General features: G+C 41.8%; 1 protein-coding gene across 8 annotated transcripts in view; it reads right to left on the minus strand.

Annotated features, from left to right (window-relative positions):
- The window catches only part of frya (furry homolog a (Drosophila)), a 46,429-nt gene that overhangs the window by 18,153 nt on the left and 9,476 nt on the right, over positions 1–18,800 (minus strand). For 5 of the 8 annotated variants that reach the window (XM_085796014.1, XM_085796012.1, XM_085796016.1 and 2 more), the window contains exons 2-32: positions 18,456–18,655; positions 15,134–15,187; positions 14,145–14,284; positions 13,910–14,000; positions 13,715–13,794; positions 13,550–13,630; positions 12,419–12,587; positions 12,037–12,129; positions 11,837–11,935; positions 11,103–11,204; positions 10,679–10,782; positions 10,047–10,155; positions 9,854–9,940; positions 8,738–8,909; positions 8,486–8,618; positions 8,274–8,381; positions 7,427–7,682; positions 7,089–7,271; positions 6,906–6,992; positions 6,053–6,312; positions 5,656–5,845; positions 5,278–5,402; positions 4,789–4,846; positions 4,201–4,292; positions 3,877–4,049; positions 3,186–3,346; positions 2,027–2,137; positions 1,407–1,561; positions 920–1,022; positions 658–829; positions 75–331 (exon numbers count right to left, since the gene is read on the minus strand). In XM_085796014.1, the coding sequence (XP_085652140.1) occupies positions 75–331; positions 658–829; positions 920–1,022; positions 1,407–1,561; positions 2,027–2,137; positions 3,186–3,346; positions 3,877–4,049; positions 4,201–4,292; positions 4,789–4,846; positions 5,278–5,402; positions 5,656–5,845; positions 6,053–6,312; positions 6,906–6,992; positions 7,089–7,271; positions 7,427–7,682; positions 8,274–8,381; positions 8,486–8,618; positions 8,738–8,909; positions 9,854–9,940; positions 10,047–10,155; positions 10,679–10,782; positions 11,103–11,204; positions 11,837–11,935; positions 12,037–12,129; positions 12,419–12,587; positions 13,550–13,630; positions 13,715–13,794; positions 13,910–14,000; positions 14,145–14,284; positions 15,134–15,187; positions 18,456–18,655 (4,205 nt within the window). The remainder of the gene's footprint in view (positions 1–74; positions 332–657; positions 830–919; positions 1,023–1,406; positions 1,562–2,026; positions 2,138–3,185; positions 3,347–3,876; positions 4,050–4,200; positions 4,293–4,788; positions 4,847–5,277; positions 5,403–5,655; positions 5,846–6,052; positions 6,313–6,905; positions 6,993–7,088; positions 7,272–7,426; positions 7,683–8,273; positions 8,382–8,485; positions 8,619–8,737; positions 8,910–9,853; positions 9,941–10,046; positions 10,156–10,678; positions 10,783–11,102; positions 11,205–11,836; positions 11,936–12,036; positions 12,130–12,418; positions 12,588–13,549; positions 13,631–13,714; positions 13,795–13,909; positions 14,001–14,144; positions 14,285–15,133; positions 15,188–18,455; positions 18,656–18,800) is intronic. The other 3 variants (XM_085796015.1, XM_085796013.1, XM_085796017.1) reach the window with 1 other exon arrangement.

The following is an 18,800-nucleotide window of genomic DNA, read 5'->3' on the forward strand; positions in this document are numbered from 1 at the left end:
ATAGCATCATGTTAGCTGCAATGACCTGATATTACAGATGCTGCTTCATCACATGTCCCCAACATGATTTTTACCTTGGCTGTCATGAACATGAGGTTATTGAGGACCATAGATGTGGCTTGCAGGGACCCCCAGCCCGTGCCTCTCAGTTGATGTGATGAGTTTGTGCTGGTTGTACGACTGGGAGCGTCATAATCTGAGGTGCACGGAGTGAAGACCGGGAGCAGCAGGCCGCTATCCACCAGTTCGATGTTACCGAGCCAGGGCAGGAGGTAGGTCAGCATTATCTGCCTCCCATTGGGATGCGTGGTGGGGAACCTCTGGCTAACCTCTGGAGCAAAGCAGAATAATGTCAGTGTGTAAAGTCTACAAGGAAATCAAGTGCATACTGTACAGTACACTCCGTTGCACCATAATAGCAAGATTAATCCTGAACCCCAAATGAATTCATTTTAAAATGGAGGAGTTAAGCTCTTAGTGTTTCTGTGGTCAGTGGGAGTGTCCATAGATACATAAGTCAGGGAGAGGAAGTGATATTTAGTGGGCAACCATGAGAAGATGACAAGCCTGTGAGAATATCACAGCAGACTTACAGTACATACACACCCACCCACATACATACTGTAGCAGCACATAGTATATGAAGCAAACAGCAACCTGAGAATAGAGGAAGCGTGAGCTCAGGGTACATCCTAGCCAGCTGACTGGATAACTGAGGCAGGGAGACACTGTACAGAGGTGGCAGCGGCCCATGGGTGCCATACAGGATGTTGTTTGGCTTCTGCTCTGCAATCCTCTTAGAGTATACGAACAACTTAGCCTCAAGAATCTGTCCAAAGGCAGAGAGGAAACGTGTCACTGAGATTGGAACCACATAAAAGCACACAGCAGCACGACAAATTGTGGTCGTGCTTCTCACCTGCATCAGCTGCATTGCAATCTCATAGATCTCTCTGTTGGTGTCCGATGCCTTGAAGAGCACCAGGTTCAGCAGTGTCACTATGTCACCCTGGTAGTTTCTGCTATTAAAGAGAGAGAGAGAAAGTGAGAGAGAAAAGAAAAACGCATTAAGAAATCAATACGAGTATTCCATGTAATACTAGGGTTAATACTTAATACTGAAATCAAGCAAGAGGGAAAGGCCAACTTCAGTCAACAGTGGGCCCTCTAAGAGGATTAGATGAGGTGACACTTTGAAGCCTAAGCTAATTTATCTGTGGTTTTCCCCTTTCGATAAGAGATCTGGATGATCCAGTAAATACATTATCTCACCTAATGAGGCAAATCAATACTTAATTGCATTTCAATAACATGCACCAAAAAAGGGGGTAGTCTCGAAAAAGAATGAAGACAGAAATACAGCGAGCCTTAGCTGGTGGAGGAGACGACGGAGAGAGATTTTGTACCTGCTGCCACACACTGTAGCGATGGCTTTGAAACAGCCTGAGGCGAGCTGGTAGGAGCCAGTGTAGCAGCGATCTACAGCCCAGTTGAATAGGTTGACCTGGTCGGCATTGAGCTCCAGGAGCAGGATGACCACTTCACAGCCAAGCTGATGGACCTGAGCCAGGAGCAGATACCAGCACAGACTCCCTTGAGATTTTTTTAAGGATGCTCTGTATTCTCAATTTGACATTATTGATTTTCTGAGGGAACATCTATTCAGAAAGATTCAGGGATTCAGTGTAAAATGATTCCAATAGCTCTGCTTCTTTCACATAAAACATATATATTGATATTAAATAAATATCAATGGCATGTAATGAAAATGACTGTTTTAAGTTTTTGTGAGGAAAAATGTGTAAAATAAACATGCAGGTGTTTTATCCTGTATCTGAGTCAAGTGGAATTAAGACAATATGAGACAAACTTATTTTGAAACAAAACTCCCCTTCACTACTTGCCAGCACTTGGCGAGGTCTAATGCTGGGCTTTTACAAAGCACCCTTCAGCAAGCTATCAGAGGGATGTTCTGGGTCAGCTCTTTGTTTAAATGCATCATGGTGATAAAGTTTTGGCTACATACCCGCTGATCCTGGCAGGCTAGTATATTATCCAGCCACTTATAGAGGTATCCGTCTGGAGAGAGGCCAACGTTATCAAACACAGGCCCACAGCACAGCACAGCAGACATGGCCTGGAAGAACAACCATCAGTCAGCAACAGCATATGTCAAGATCTCATATAGTATAAAGGTTTAAAGTATGCCACAGTCTTTTTTGATTATAAAGAAGGTCTTGGTTCTATATTAAACAAAGCCACAGTCCACAGAGAAACACACATAGCCTGTGTTCAGATACTGATCCCTCAGGACTTCTGTAACTTGTGTTTCCCTGAAATTGGCTATATTTTTATTTGATCACCCAGGAAATAGTCAAGTTAAAGAGAGCCTCAAAACCTCCTTTCCTCTGACTGGCTCATCAATATATTGCTAGAGCTCCAGAGACGGCAGTAATGTAATGTTTTTTGGCACAAATAAATCTTATTCATATTTTAACATCAAGTAAAACACAGCAAATGTGAATTACAGTATCTTCACAGGTTTTAACATCCAAAATTATTATTTTTTCTATGTTTTACAATATCACTGCTCCACCGCAGACAGACTGGTCGGATCATCACGAAATAGTGACACAGGTATCAGCTATATATTTAGATCTTGTCATAATAGTAACAAGAAATAGTGCATAGCAACGGGAGCTGTGAAAATCTTAAATTGGTGCAGTCAGGATTTTCTAGTTTGAGCACTCACTCACATGTGGACTTTTATTTGTCTTGTGGGTAGAGAGGAGTTCATTCCAAACAACAGAGTTTAATTTACAGAGCTATCTTGGATAGGGAAGAATGGGAAGGGATGATCTTTTCTAATGTGGCAAGAAGTGACTGGAGTGATTTGCAAACACTGCTTGATTGCGAATGGTGACATCATCCAGTTTCACAAATTATTGTTTGCTTGCAAATTACAGATAAATGTGTGACTCCTGCAGGGATCTAATATATGCAAATCATCTCAAATGTGTTTGTGTCCTCATCACAATGACTCCACTTACAGCTTTTATATAGAATAATCAATATGCTATACTAATGAGATGGATACATTTTATCTTACGGTGTTAGAAATGTTATGAAATATAGTATTACTAATAATATAAGTGTGTGGAGGTCAATACATTTCTATTATTTACCTTTAGGGCACAGTATTGATATCTTGTGATCTGGTGATTCCGATCACTGTAACGGTCAAGAGGGGTGAACATGATGCTGAAAGGACCGGCCCACTGACTGAAGAGGATGAAGAGGTGATGTCGCAGGCTCTGCTGTGGAAACAGGAAGCGCCTGTGGTGCACTGGGGAGGGAGAGGAGTGAGGCTGTTATACTGTAGGTTTGTTCATTGAGAAAATGAAGAGTCAGCAAAAATATTCCATCATCTTAAACTCATCAGCTGCTAAAAGACAACCTTCCAACATGATAATAAGATGTTGATGCCCCCCGACAGATCATTAGTCATTCACTGGGGACTTCAGAACGCTTGGCAACCCATGAGTCATCACCTGTCCTTGCCTGCTCTGTTGTTAGGCTGTACTATTTTTGGATCTACTCCCCTTGGGCTTTGTCCAAATCAAGATCAATGTCAAGAGTCTTGTGCTCCATGCACTGTGTAAACCCTAGCCCAATGAAAGCCTGTTATATAATTCACAATCCACAAATGGATGACAGGGACAGATGGATTGAATTAAACATCCAGATAGGAGAAATGTAAGACATTTACTTTATTCAGAAACATATCAATCTGACCCGCAGAGCACTGTCAGTGACTGGTTCAACGACAGAGGGCTTTGCAGTTGAGCTAGTTGGTGTTGGTGTTTTTTTTAGTACCTGGTACACACTGGATGAGGTTAGCCACCATGGCGCTGAAGTGAGCTCGGATGTCCTTGAGGATCTCGGCGTCTTTGTCATTCTCAGCTTCCAGCACCATCCGGGTCAGATCCACGTACTCAAGGAACAGAGCGCCCAGGGCGAGGGTATCACGTTCCAGAGCTCCGTTCGTACTGAGGGATCACAAAGAAAACAGGCAGATACCGAATGAAAAGAAGTCACAAACTGAACAGTGTGTAATCATAGTACAGGGTGTTGTAGTAAATGTTATGAATTTTGTATTTTGTTAGTGAGTGTGATTCTGTCAACTTGTGCCTCACTAACCTGTCACTGATGACACCAGCATCAGCCAGCAGCTCAAAGATCCGCAGCAGCTGCAGTCTCAGCAGGTCTCGCCGCTCACGCCGTTTCTTGTTCTACAAAAAGTCAATCAATCAATCAATCAATCAATCAATCAATCAATCAATCAATCAATCAAGACTTTATTGTCATTTTGTAAGTGTTACATACAAAATAAAATAACTTTTCTCTGAGATCAAAAGGAAAACATAGACATCCTTCTATAATAAATGAATTACCTTAATAATACAAACTCTATATACTATTCTAGCTTATAGACTATACTATACATAAATACTCTAAAACACATAATTACAAATGCAGCGTAAAGTGCAGCAGTAGAGTCTCTTAAAGTCCAGGTTACTGATTATTGTAACCTGAAATGGTTATGAAGAACAAACCTCACTGGCCCTGGTAATAATATTATGAAAGATCATTCACTGACTATGATTGTCTGATACAGCTCTCTTATTAGTGGCTATACTTTGTAACACCTCGTAGTTCATTAACAAATACACTTTAATGGTACACAATTGCTTATTGTGTATTATAACACAAACATGATCAACCAACCTCAGGCCTTCTCTCTAATGCTTCCTTCATTAGGGGATGCAACTCCTCCACAAGTTCCCTTTATGGAATGAAACAGTAAATGACCAAGTTAACATTCAGTTAAGTTGATAAAATTAAACTGCAGCAGAGCAATTGTTATATTTTCGAGGAAAAGAGACTTAAGCCATAAAAAAATCTGATTTCTAGGAAACAATTTAGATGCAGTTGTAAATGGCAACAGTGCACCACTCAACTGTAATCCTCTGCTCATCTCCACTTTATATCCACACAAATACAGGTCAACATGGACTTTAATTATGGAGAAAATAATGGATTGTGCACTTATGTCCATTTCACTGGTTCTGTCTCATTAGAACACATTAGAACAACAATGCAGGTTAAAGACCTCCGACACTAAACTGTTATACACCTTTAATGTCAATCAAAAAAAACATTTGAAAGAGAGCAATCTGAACTGAAAACGGTTTGTCAAACACTGCTCTAATTTACCTGAACACAAGTGAATTGGTGCGACCAAAGCCCAGAACTAATGACTCTGTCAGCTCAATGCTCTCTGCCCTCATCAGTGGAACCAACTGCTTCAGTAGCCAGGCCACAGATGGGCTCCCGATAACCTGAAACAAAAAGAAGGATCAGCCAGACAAACAAATCTCTCACGAACGCCACTAAATACACAGGACTGTGCTGACATTAAGTGTCTGTACAGTTCAGAATAGATTGGCTTCCTGCTCCATTCATGTAAAGATAGCTGCTGTGTAATTTGATGTTTTGAGTTTGAATGTCAACAAGCTCTGCATGAACACCTGATCCTGGAGAGACAAAGCACTGGGGGAATTAATAAGGCCAGAAGGACAAGGAGGCAGCTACCTTGTTATCGTAGCTGCCACCGCTGTCAGGCGTGGTGGACGCGATCTCAGGTGTCGATGCTCTCAGATGACCTGGGCTCATGATACTGGGCTTGGCCACGCCAAAGCAGAGGATCAGGTAGTTTCTCCACAGGGTTACATAATTGTCCCCACCGCCGGAGGTGCTGGTCTTCTTTGCATACACTGGGTTACTGGTGAATCATTCAAGAGGTAGATATAATTAGATGCTTATTTTAATCTCAGCCATTTTCAGAGGACAACTTGAGGAGGAGTTTTTAATTGCAATAGGGAACTGGTATCATGTGGCTATGCTAAAAACAGGAACACTAAATCGAGATGTAAAGAAAATAGAGCATAGACAACAGAAGTGACCTGTGTTCTCTCATGAACTCACTCACTTTGGGTCTACCAGGGGCATGAGCATCTGCATTCGAGTGAAGGCGTAGGGCCAGGCGTAACTGAGAGCGGTGGGACAGTGCTTGGGCAGGTTGTCCTGTCGGAGGAGGCTGTACACACACAGCACCCAGGGATCCTTCACAGACTGGGCAAAGATCCACACGTGTGAGGGGCTCCTAATGTCATAATGACTGTTGACGAGGAGTGCGTTCCACTCCACCAGCCACTGGAGGTCCACATGGTGGCCAGCTGGCAGCGCGGCCTAGAAACAAGCAAGAGGAACGGCAGGGGCAAAGGTCAGAGGTTATGACTGAATTAGATATCCAATTAGAAACATTCAACTTTCATCTGCCTATTCAACCTCATGCTTAAGAACACAACATGGAGGGAAATCCCCAGTTGGACATATTTAGAAACACAATTCAATAATGAATATACTGTAAAGACATTTACTTGTTATCCCATTCTCTATAAAATCTAAGCTCTCAGCATCAGGTTGACAGCTCGACAATTATATAAATGAGAGTCAAAAGGCCGACAGCTGCTCAGTTCCAGCTGTTCATTCACTTCTTACATGTTAGATAACTAAACTGAGCTTCTGTCTCACAGACAACATAGAAAAAAAAATCGCTGTATTTTAACTTGTGGTTAATATGCTTAATGGCACCTAACAATGTCTGGATGACACAACTCATGAACATCTCAGGTTTCTGGCTGGGAGTCACATGAAATTTGCACAGTGTATACACTCCAAGAGAAATCAGAGGAAAAGTAAAACATAGGCAAATAAACTGCAAACACATGTTCATTGAGACTGTGGGTTTCGGCTGCAGCAGAACCACACAAACAACTCACTGTGTCGGAGACTGCAACGTTGACAAAACTTTCCAGGATTACAGGGCTGAGCTGATCCATAATCTCTATCATTGGTTTATCATCATCCTGCAGTCGACAAAAATAAAATCACTATCTGTAAACCTCAAAAACCAAATCTCTGCTATTTTCTGTCACCCAAGTTTTTCTCTCCCCCGGCTTTACCTCAGTCTGTCCAATGGTCATGAAGAGACTTCGTATCTCTTTGAGGATGGCGATGGCGAGTCTGCGAGTGCTCAGCTGACAGGAGCAGAGCAGCACGAGTGCCAGTCCCTCTACGGCGTGAAGCACGGTGGAGTGAGGTCCTCGCTCGGGAGGGATCTTCATACTTGAACTGGTCTGCAGCAGCTGTCACGGAAAAAATGCAAATAAAACAAAAGCTGATTTCACATTTGCATACATACATTTGCGTTTGCATTTCAGGTACAAAACAAATTAGTCAAATTGTGATAAGTCATTCCTGCACAAATATGTCACGTCGTAGCTGACACAAAGTTGTGTACCTCGGCAGTGTGTATCTTAGCAGTGTCATAACTCCTCCCTGGGGCAGCCTGGGTTAGTTTCCACTGAGTGAGCAGTTGCAGCAGTAATTTGAGGGATGCATCTAACAAGCCCTGGTGAGTGTCCTGGACTTCACGCAACAGGAAGTTAGTGAATCCAAACAGGACGTCGTCACGCCAGTCTGAGAAATCCACCAGCAGACTTTGCAAAGAATTCTGGGCTATGAGTCGCAACTCATCATCCATGTGGATTGTCAATCTGACAAAGACAGACGAAAAAATGTCAATAAGAATTATAGTCATAATCATCCAATCACTTATTTACTACCAGTGATAAATAGATCCTGAATATTTATTTGCATGAATAATTATTGGCAATTTAACAGCAAATTAACAGCAACTTATCTCTGGCACAAATCTGTCATGTAGACGAAAAACCTTACTGACGCAATTCTTAAATTTTACGGCCTAAAATTTGCCTGTTACATATAAAATCTGTCAAGTTTGTCCGGTTTGTTGAAAAACTAGATGGAATTCTCTTTGAGTGGGTATCAACAATAATTGCCTCTATAATCTATAGTCCTCCTTGTGCTGAATGTGGATGTAATAGCCATGATGTTTGAACACCTTATTAAAATCTATCTAACAATAAAAAGGCTGAAGACAAAAGCTGACAAAAGCTGACATAACACATAAGTGGAGCTGATTTTAGAAAATCCATTTGGAGTTTATTCAACACTAATAAAGCTTGAGTAAACATTCAGTTGTTTGTCATGTCAGTCAGCCATATTGTTCAGCCAGATTTGCCTTCTTTATAAAGGTGGTTTCTCCACTACAACATGTGATTTACCGAGAAAGCAGGTCTATGAGCTCCGGCTTGGACATCCCATCAGGCAGAATACGAGGAATGGCAGCAACGCATGTCCTGAACAAGTCAATCTTGGGCTTCCTTTCACCCCTGAAAAGATCAGAATTGAAGTTTTACTGCAAAAGCTTGTTTTCAATGGATTAAAATGTCAAGGAGTTTGGCAGCTGCCGTGACAGAGCGATGTGCACACGTACGTGATCATGTCCTCAGGCTCCTTGTTCAACATCTGAGCGTTAGTCATCATCATGCAGCGGCCCACCTCCTTATCCAGGTGTCTGAGGATGTTGTCAATTGCCTTGCGCACATTAAAATAGTACTGTGACATCCCTGGAGGAGATGACAGAGAAAAAAACTGTTTAGATCTCTGTTGGTGCAAAATCATAAAGCTGTCAGTGTGACGAGACGAGACATTTTCAGCATTCCTGACAGTTCTCTGTCTCGCTCACCAATGACTTTGGCCTCTTCATCTGTCAGCGTTTTGCTCAGGTATGTCTTCTTTACTCGCAGCGTGTTTCCAGAAGGCAAAGTGCATCCAGTGTTAGGCATGGGTGGCTCGCCGTCCTTCTGCTGCAGTTTATCAGCTATGACCAGGAATGCTCTTAGACCAATATTCATCCTCTGAACACAGGAGAAACTTTGAGTTAAGCTGTGGTATCAACTTTAAATTGAACTGACCTAAAGTTCCTACAGTTACAGAAGGTTAAAGGGATAGTTCAACATTTTGGCAAATTGGCCCATTGCCATAATCGCTATAGTCATAGCAGTAGGTTCGTTACCTTTATTTGTCGGTGTAAGCTATTTTTAGAACGGCGGAGCGAAGCAGCAGGCTGCTCAGAGCTATGCTATGGAGGCTAAAGGAATTTCTTGGTTTCCCTCATCAAACTCATCAAATACAAAATCCCAAAACTCCAAAACGCTTTCATGGACAAGTTGTGACCTGCACAATCACCACGCTATGAGATAATAATGGAACGTTACGAAACGGAGCCGTTTTAGAGGTAAATACAGGGTAAATACAGAGTCTGCTTGCTGAAAAACTGTCCCTGAACGCAACACGTATCAGCGGTTTTGCATGAATTTACCTCTAAAACAGCTCCGTCTCTTAACGTTCCGTTATTATCTCATAGCGTGGTGATTGTGCAGGTCACAACTTGTCCACGACAGCCTTTTGGAGTTGTTGGATTGTGTATTTGATGAGTTTGATGAGGAAAACCAAGAAATTCCCTTAGCCTCCATAGCATAGCTCTGAGCAGCCTGTCGCTCCGCTCCTCCGTTCTAAAAATAGCTTACACCGACAATTAAAAGTAACGAACCTACTGCTATGACTATAGCGATTATGGCAATGGGCCAATTTGCCAAAATGTTGAACTATCCCTTTAACAAGCAACATTAATGTATTATGGGCATAGCTTCAATAGTTCTATTGCTATACAACTGAGTAAAATGGCATGAAGAGGTTTCCTTTTTCTCGCTTGTTTTAAGCAAGTTCAGAGGACAAGCATTATTCATTCCAGAGGAAGTTTTTTTAAACACAACAGTATAAGTGAATGGTGAATGCATACCTCTGGATTAAGACTAAAGGCTTTTGCGGGTTTCCCAACACAAAGAAGGTCAAAAATAATTTCTTTCATGGCAAAGTCAAGTCTTTCCTGTAAAGAAATGAAGACAAAAGTCACTCACATACCACACATTGATGATATTACATGGAATATTATTTGTGTGACTTCACTGTGAGCAGAATGTCATTGTGTTTACCTGTGCAATAAACTGGATGATTTTGACGAAGATATTGAGGGGCATGTCTCTTGGAACCACACTGCGGGATCCTTTGGGGAAAAGTGTTGTTACAATGGTGGTGAGGCGACTGTGGACACAGAGACGAAAACACATTATGAGGAAGGATTTTTAAAGTTTTAAAGGCTTGTGTAAAATCACACAAAAAACTGTGGTAAACTGTTTTGTAAAGTATTCCATTGACTTGAAGTTTATTTTGGGAGTTTTTAACAAGCCTAGCTTGACCTGTTTTGGATTCCTCACATGGGCTCAAGCTCATAATAACGTCTGTAAAAGGCTGATAAACCTGTGGGCCACCAGCACTGACAATGTGGTGTGACCTGACCCAAAGCATGCACTAACACAATACCTCTTTCTCCAAATGCCAATAAAATCACCAACAAGGAATACAAGGAAAAATATTTCCACAGATGTTTTCAGTACAAATAGGAATTTCAGCCCATGACCTTCATTGGTATTAACTGATAAAATAAAAACATAGTGAAAGAGACTACAACAACACAGTAACTAAGGAAATTAATACTTAAGATTAACAAATGTCAACACAAAGTAACAGTAGGATTAAGAGGACCGTATGGTCTGAAGATACACACCCCTGTGTTGCAGTGTTGCTCTCACACTTAATTCGGATCATGTAGACCCACAGCAGTCGATACAAGGACTCCAGTGCAACACGAGCCATTTTAGTGTCTCGACTCTGTATAAAATCACATTTGAAAGGAAATAAACAAAAAAGCAATCTGACAAATGGCAACCTGAAAATGACAGTTTGAAGTAGTTTGCTACATAAAAATGAAATTACTGAGACCATGGTATAAAATACAGTATGTTAAATCCTGACAAGAATATTATAACTAATATCATCGTGCCATGTATATAATAAAATAATAAATAACAATGTACATTAACAAACCTCTGTTTGAAAGCTAACAAATATGTTGTGTAACAGGGATGACAATTTCAGACACAGACCACTGTTGTGTGAACTAAAGGCGGTCTGTTTGCAAGTGAAGTTACCTTCAGATTTGAGAGGCAGTTGTTGAGGAAGACATGCCATCTGTTGAGGAAGAACTGTTTCTGGCTGACACACAGCAGACACGTCACCAACGGGTAAAAAGCCTGCGTGGAGAACAGAAAGTCCTTCATTGTGGACAACTTTGTTGAAGTAGCTTCACACAGAAATACAAAAAACATACTGAATCTTTTAATTCCACATAGTTGTCCTTGAGGAATGAGGCATTATCTCTGAACTGCATTTGTAGAAGCGCAGTTTAGCATGTAAATCGTTTTCTTTGAGGTTACTATGAAGATTTTTCCTTTTGTCATGCTTTTCACTGATGATGCATCACTTGTAAAATGTGGCTTTCAGCCAGAATCGCTGCCTTTGGGTAAAGTAGACCTACTGTAAGAGTGAACTATTGTTGTCTCTCCATTCTGTCTGTGAACCACTGCGGTGAAATGCTTCACTGAAAACATCTCAGACAGAAGCTACATAACATACACTTATGTATAATGCACTACTTTAACTGTTTTTATCCCTTCAAATAGCAGCCTGTCTTGCCTCATGAATTATTTCTACTGTGGCCGCTGACGTTAGAACAAAACATTACACAAGAGCAACCTTGGAATGTTTGAGGATTCACAAAGACCACAGACATCCGGGCAATGGAGGCATGCAGTGGGTGTCCGGGTGAAAACGGAGGTGTGCAAAAACAAACATTGTCAACAATCAGCCACAGTTTGTGACTGACCAGCGAGTGCTTCTTCCTGGAGGACAAGTCCAGCGTTGTGTCGTACAAGCTGTCCACAAAGTTCCTGAGGCAGGGCACGTTCACCTCGTTCTTCACAGCCTAAGACAACATCACAGACAAGAAACAATCCTCTTCAAAGTTAAGCTCTTTCCCTATTTTTAATTCAAATGTATTGTGATTACCGCAGAAAAATAACCTACTGCTGCAACTGGAACCAAGATTTCGACAAAGAGACCTGCCAAGGCATGCTTTATGTCCTTATCCTTGACTTCCAGGAAATACTGGGCACACTCCTGCAGAAAAGAAAAGAGAGGAATAAAAAGTTTAGCACACAACCAAATACTCATATCACTGTCAGGAGAGACAGTCAAGGTTGAATGGCAGAAAATCCGGTCAATCCTGATGTCAGTCTGATCCAGTGTACATTTTCTACACATAAGCCAGTGTTTAGGTAAGTCTTAATATGCAAATTGGAAAACAAATAAATTAGTAAAATAAATCAAGTGTGATTATAATATGTGACTGGTTTATACTGTAGCAAGGCGGGTTTGTTGATGTACTGTCATCATAAGTCTGTTGTACCTGCATGAACTGAAAAGAGGCTTCAAAGTCCTCGACAGGATACATTTTAATGCGGAAGAACTTGACCCCCATGATGAGACTAATGGTGCTCTGGACTACATAAGGACTCTGCTCTTTCTGTCGCAGCTCCTTCAGCTCAGTCATAAACTTCTTCTTCACAGCAGGAAACCTGAGAGAGAAAAAAAAAAACAACAGATGACACTATATAAAGCTGTATCTGTACAGCTCAGTCAGACTAATCCCAAATCAGCACTTCCACAAAAAAAAGTTCCTGTGCTCAGAGTCGTGACATGGGGAGAATACAGTGACGACACATTCAGGGAACACAGCTCCCAAAAATATCACCCACCCCCCTCCTAGTCTTTACACGCAGACTGCAAGTCTGTGCCCCAAGATGAACTCCCTGTCTAGCACCTGATCCCTGGCCCAAATTGAACCAGCGATGGGATTCTTCAGCTGGTCTAAATTTAGAAGATAATTCATCATGAGAGCTCATGTGAGCATCTCTTCACCTCTTCCCTTTTGGCTAGAACTGTACTTATAAGAAAATGAATCCAGCTGTTACTGTGTCTTGGTTAGAGAGAATAAATTGTTCATTACTTCTGCAGTCACAAATAGTGATTTAGAAACCACTTTTCATACACATTTGATACAGTATCGGTCTCCCAGCTAGTAAACCCATCTGAATGAGTTCAATTCATAGTGAAACTCCTGACCTCTTACTTCCTTTCTTAATCTCAGATTCCTATAAATGCCTCTCAGTGAAATATCCCCTTCAGGAAATTAAGCAGAGTGAACTTCAGATGGGTATGCTGGGTGCTCATCAACCATATCTCTATTTTAAGGGTTTGTTCCTTGCTGTGATGATCTGAAAACTTCAAATAAACAGACATCAATTTCCAGTCCTAGTTTGGTGTGAAGGGGACCAACTGTCCAAAAGTGTGCCGTCCACACAGTACGTTCCAGTCTCCTGAACAGGGGAATGTTTTGCAGTGAGGCTTTAGCAATGATAACACACCATCATTATGTGGCATGACACCAAATCCCAACGAAGCAGAGAATGAAGATGGAAAAAACGAAAACAATCCTTGTCAATTATTACATAATGGTAGCTGTGTCTTTGCTACTTACTTGGACTGGGCTAATACTCCTATGACTTCAGCGTAGAGGTCTGCTACAGTGTGCATGTTGCCAGTGTTAGGACCATGATACCTAAGGTAAAGAAAAACAAACCTTAGAGAAATTTCAAATTAGGAAAGAGTGAGGGGAACTTCATGGAAATGGAAAAGCTCTTACCCCTCTTTGTATCTAAAGTGCTTAAAGGCTAAGTTAATGACTTCATTGACCAAGCTGTCGAGGACCGGGTAGAGCGGCATCTGATAAAGGAAAAGAACACAATGTCATGGTGATGAATTGTTCAAAAACGGCAGCAGTAACTCATGACAACTCAGTGAAAAAGATGAACGTATGGCACAGAGTAAGTCAAGTCACCTGTTTCAAGACTTCTATAAGTACAAGAGAGAAGATGAAGTCAATGGCCAAATCCCTCCTTTCAAGTAGATAATCTCTCTGCTGCTCATCGCTGATAGAGAGAGTGAGAGGGGAGAAACAAGAGCAGCGGGTTTACCACAGTCGTACAGTGCACGTGAGCTTCACTATCACATCTTTTTGTTTATTCTACTGGTGACACATCTTTGCATGCAGAAATAGAGCGAACAATTCTCACTTTTTGGACTTGGTGTTGGCTCTGGGTCGGTACTCGTGCAACTCCTCCTCGAGTCCATTTTGTCTTTTGTACCAGTCAAACAAAGTGCGCAGGATGGAGGGGAGGCAGTACTCAGCCAAAGAGCTCATGGCGCTTATCAACTGAGGGAGACAGACATATACATCGTGCAAATGCATGTTTGTGTTAACAGTTGTGTTGGCAGTTAACATACCAAAGCGAGAGATAGCAATCAGTGTTTCCTTTGTTTATTTGCGCAGCAATCTGAACAAAAATCACAACAGCGATAGCGAGGATTCATTTGTTTTAACATTTTTACGTCTGTGTATCACAAAGTACGTTGGAGAGATGAGACGAGGACAGGCCAGGGCTACACTAAGGCTGAGAAATGACACTGTAGGGTGAGCTGGTCCTCCCTGGGACCGCGCAGAGAGACAAGGTGCCCATGGGGCGGCCTCCCTCAGTCTTGGGGGAGGGAGAGGGAGAGGGAAAGGAAGGAACGGGCCGGGCACACAGGAAGGGAGGAGAGTCTGGTTGGGCCGGGGAACACAGCGAGCCCTTCATTCAGCACGAGGCTGGAGAAGAATCCTGGCTCTGTGTGGCTGCTGAATGGCCTCACGCAGCAGCACAAACACACCCCTGTCGCTGTGAAGCGGCCTCTCTGCAGAGCCACAGACCTGCTGGACACACCTAGCACAGAGCCAGTGCCAACTCGCTAAGTAAACACTCCTGCCCTTGACTGGATCTCAAAGACCTTTTGGGATGTGAGCAGGGCTTTCACCCATTAGCTCTTTCATGTTACAGTGCTTGCCTGGTACAGGAGCAGTATTTAAGACATGAACACAGGCTTGTCTACATCCTCATAAGGACAGGCCAAACAGTTTATTTTTTTATTTAGTTTAAAAAAACAAAAGCCTTTTGTCTATATAATGCCGCTGTTCTTGGGCTTAATATGTCCTCATTCCTGCATTTTTCAGCACTTCAGCACTTACTTGGTCAAACTGAGGATCTTCTCCCCTCTGCAGCGACTTTGTTAATGGCTTCTCCTGGAAACATGTGAGAAAAAAACTAAGTTATATCTCAACTTTTGTCGATTGTATTCTTTATAGAAACTCCAAAAAAGTTCTTTGAAGTTTGGTCTGAAGTTCATAAATCTATCCAACCCGGTCCCAAGAGTGTGAAGAAAGTATTTTTGAACAGGGACTCATTACAGCCCAGCTAATGAGAGAGCCATCAATCAGTCTGAGACCAGGCATGAGTAGGCAGGGTCAGATATTAGAGATGGGACATTCATGACAGCTCCCATTATTACACTCCTCTATCATCCCAGATAAAGGCCTTCATGAGGGATTTCAACTGAATTATACATTAACTTGTCAACTTCTTTAAACATTTTAATATTTCATACATTTTTTTATTCATAAGGTCCCTTAAGATGTGTCTAATGGGTTTAGTAAAGCAGTCCTCTGTTTAGCTCTTTTAAAAGATGATTAGGAATTCACAGTAAATAGGTTCAGGTAGATTTCACTCACATTCTGCCTCCAATTTAAACCTCTATCACGGTCTCAAATAATAATTAAAAAAAAAAAAGTTAAATAAAATACCAAAAAATGTATGGTGTGAATGGCTGTGTAGCTTCAGCGAAATACTTTCACTAACTGCTTCCCTATTTTCATTTGTGCACAAATTAAACAACAAGCTGAGACATTTACTTTGAAATCTTCAGGTAAACATGAGCAAAACAAAAGTAAGAGAAGACAAAAAAAATTGCTACACGAGTAACTTTAGTTTTCAAAATAAAATGAAAGCAGCTTTAGCAGACGATGCTGCATCACATGACCCTGGCCTGATGTATGGGTAAACTGATGTATCATTACTGTATGTGTCTAATGATATTTTAGCAGGATGCTTATCTCCGCAATTTAACCCTTTTTTAACACAATTAGCACCTGATCCATCCTCACAAGTCAAGGCATCTGCTTCTCTGCTCTTCCAATTCGGTCCCTCTGCTGTGTCGACGGCTAGACTGCAAATCACAGCACATCACTTACCTGATGATTAATCTAAAACAGCTAACTGTCTGATGGCTCTGACACTGACATTGCGTGGGCTGATGGTAATGTCTGTCTCTCTCTCTGTCTCTGTCTCTCTCTCCCTCTTGCAGCTGGAACAGCAGTTAAGCCTCATGCACTGATGAACCTTTTAGTTTTTGGACAAACGCTTCCCTCTGAGGAGCCCATCTGTGCTGGGATGACAGAAAAAAGGCGATGTCTCTCACGCTGTGGGACTTTTACGGATTTTACAGCCCTTTGTGGCCTACTGGTACTGCGACACTGACTGAATTCAATGGCATTTTTTGCTTAGATAATTTTATGCAACTCAGAACTCACATATCCGAGTGTGTTTAGTGACTAAAACTGCACACCACTGAACATGATGGATTCTGCTCAGCCAATTCACCTGAGTGATAACAAAGAGCAAACATCAATAACTACAAGGCTGAGCTAAAACAAACCAGCCAGCTCTCCACAGAGAGGAAACACAAAGAGACACACTTCCTCCCTGCAGCTCTCCAGAGGGACGCGCGCTGAAACCAGGGGTTGCACACTTTCCCTGTGGTAATTAACACTTCCCTGCAGGCCGACGCCAGTGACTAACAGCTTCCTATAAATCACACTCCCTAAAACTGAGGCTGCCTGTCCACAGCAGCCATAAGTAAACTCTTACAGTGTATATTACACCTGTGAAACTACATGACAGGGTATTTGTGGGAAACAATGCTACAGTGACTTTTCTTAGTGGTATAGAGTGGTATAGGGGCAATTGTATGATACTAACGTGGCTGTGGGAGCAGGTGGTGAACACACAGTGGCTCTTTCCTGTCTGCCTGCCTGCCTGACTGTCAACAGAATTATTTATGACAGCTGTTGTTGGTCCTATTGATCAGCTTCAACCCCCACTGGACTAATTTAACCTCTTTCAAACGTTTTATTGGTTTCCTGTTTCCTCGGTTTCTAGGCCCAAAGTTACTGCTCTGTTCCAATGCAAATTATTAATTACCTGGAAAACAACTAACCAGAGCTACTTTCAATATATTTAACATATCGCTGTCACCTACTGTAACTGCATGTCTATTCCACTGTAATTATGGCTACTTTGAATCTGACTATTACGTTTTTGAATAATCAATTCATTGTTTGGTCTTAAAAACATCAGACATCATGTATGTATGTAACAAAATTCTTTCCTGATGATCAAAATAGTGATTATTTTTTCCATTTATAAACTAATTGATAGATTTTTTCTCTAATAATGAGTTTTCTAACCTACTAAATAACTTCATGTAATTTGACAGAAAAAACTGTTGCCAGATCTTTTGCTATCTAGATAGTTGTTTCTTATTTTTGTATAAATGATAACTGCAAATTGATGTTATTATTCCTCTGCTTTTTCACCACTAGTTTTAATTGTATAAGACAACATGACCACATGTCATGTCCTAAGCTTAGCTGAAGCTTGTAAACACGATGAAACTGGCTAAAAAAAAATCCACATTTGCTCCCCAAGCTGCTTCTTTCTTGATGCTGATGAAGCTGCTGCTTTACGCAAATGTAGCAGCCTTCAGCTGACAGCAATTAAACATGACAAGGTAGTTAGCATCTCCGCCTCTTTCCCTGAGACTCAGTTGACTGCCCAAGGCCTTGACAGTGATATATCACTGTGAAGTTTCAACAGTTGTGAGTTTCATTAGCAGGAGTCAACCTGCCTATTGTCAGATCAGCATTTACAGTATCAGAGATCAGGTGACAGATGCATTTTGTTTAACAATCTGCGTAATTCTTCCACGCGTGTCTATAATTCATTGCTGTTAAGCCAGCTATTGTGGGCCTGTCCATCAGGCTTCCTGTCTGACCTTGTTATGGCGGTTCACAACCTGAGGGTCGGGACACCCAGGAGGGGTCAGATAATGACTCACAAGGCAGCAAAGAAGACTGAATTAACTAACTTAACACAAAATAAGACTCTTTTCTGATCTTTGCCTTTTTTTTTCTTACCGCATAGACTGATGATAAATGAAATGAATGTATAATGGGAAAATAAGAACCAACTATACTGACTTTTTTGATTGAACCACATTAAGCTCAAAGACCTACAGTATATTGAGGCTTTTTACTAAGCAAAAGCTGTTGGGAGTCAGTGTTACAGTGCACCAGTGTCATGGTTTCATTATAACACGATAGCCTTTAAAAAGAAACGGTGCAACAACAGCCAATCACAAGACACAAAGGGCAGTAACCAGCTGCCAAGACTCACCAGCGGCTCAGCCATAATGATGCGGATCTTGCGCTCGGACGCGGTGGTGAAGTTGGCGAACAAGCTCTTGAGAACGTACTCGCCCGGCTTGCTCTCCGGGTCGATGCTGATGGGCATCATGGCTGGCGGACCCTTCTCTCCCTGAGGACAGCAGACTGGAGGGATGGGGGGTTTATTGTATCCGTTCCCCACGGGCGACGCTGCGGAAACGACACAAAAAGCACAAGATGAGAAACGGGTTTGTTAAGTGAAAACATTGCCAATTCAAGCACAAATGAGTGGGACAGGATCAGCCACAGATCTGTTTACAAAGACAGATCACCGAATAGGGTATTAGTGAGAAGT

This window comes from Trachurus japonicus, chromosome 13, assembly GCF_045865225.1.
Source record: "Trachurus japonicus isolate A0001 chromosome 13, Traja_1.0".
Classification (NCBI taxonomy): Eukaryota; Metazoa; Chordata; class Actinopteri; order Carangiformes; family Carangidae; genus Trachurus; species Trachurus japonicus.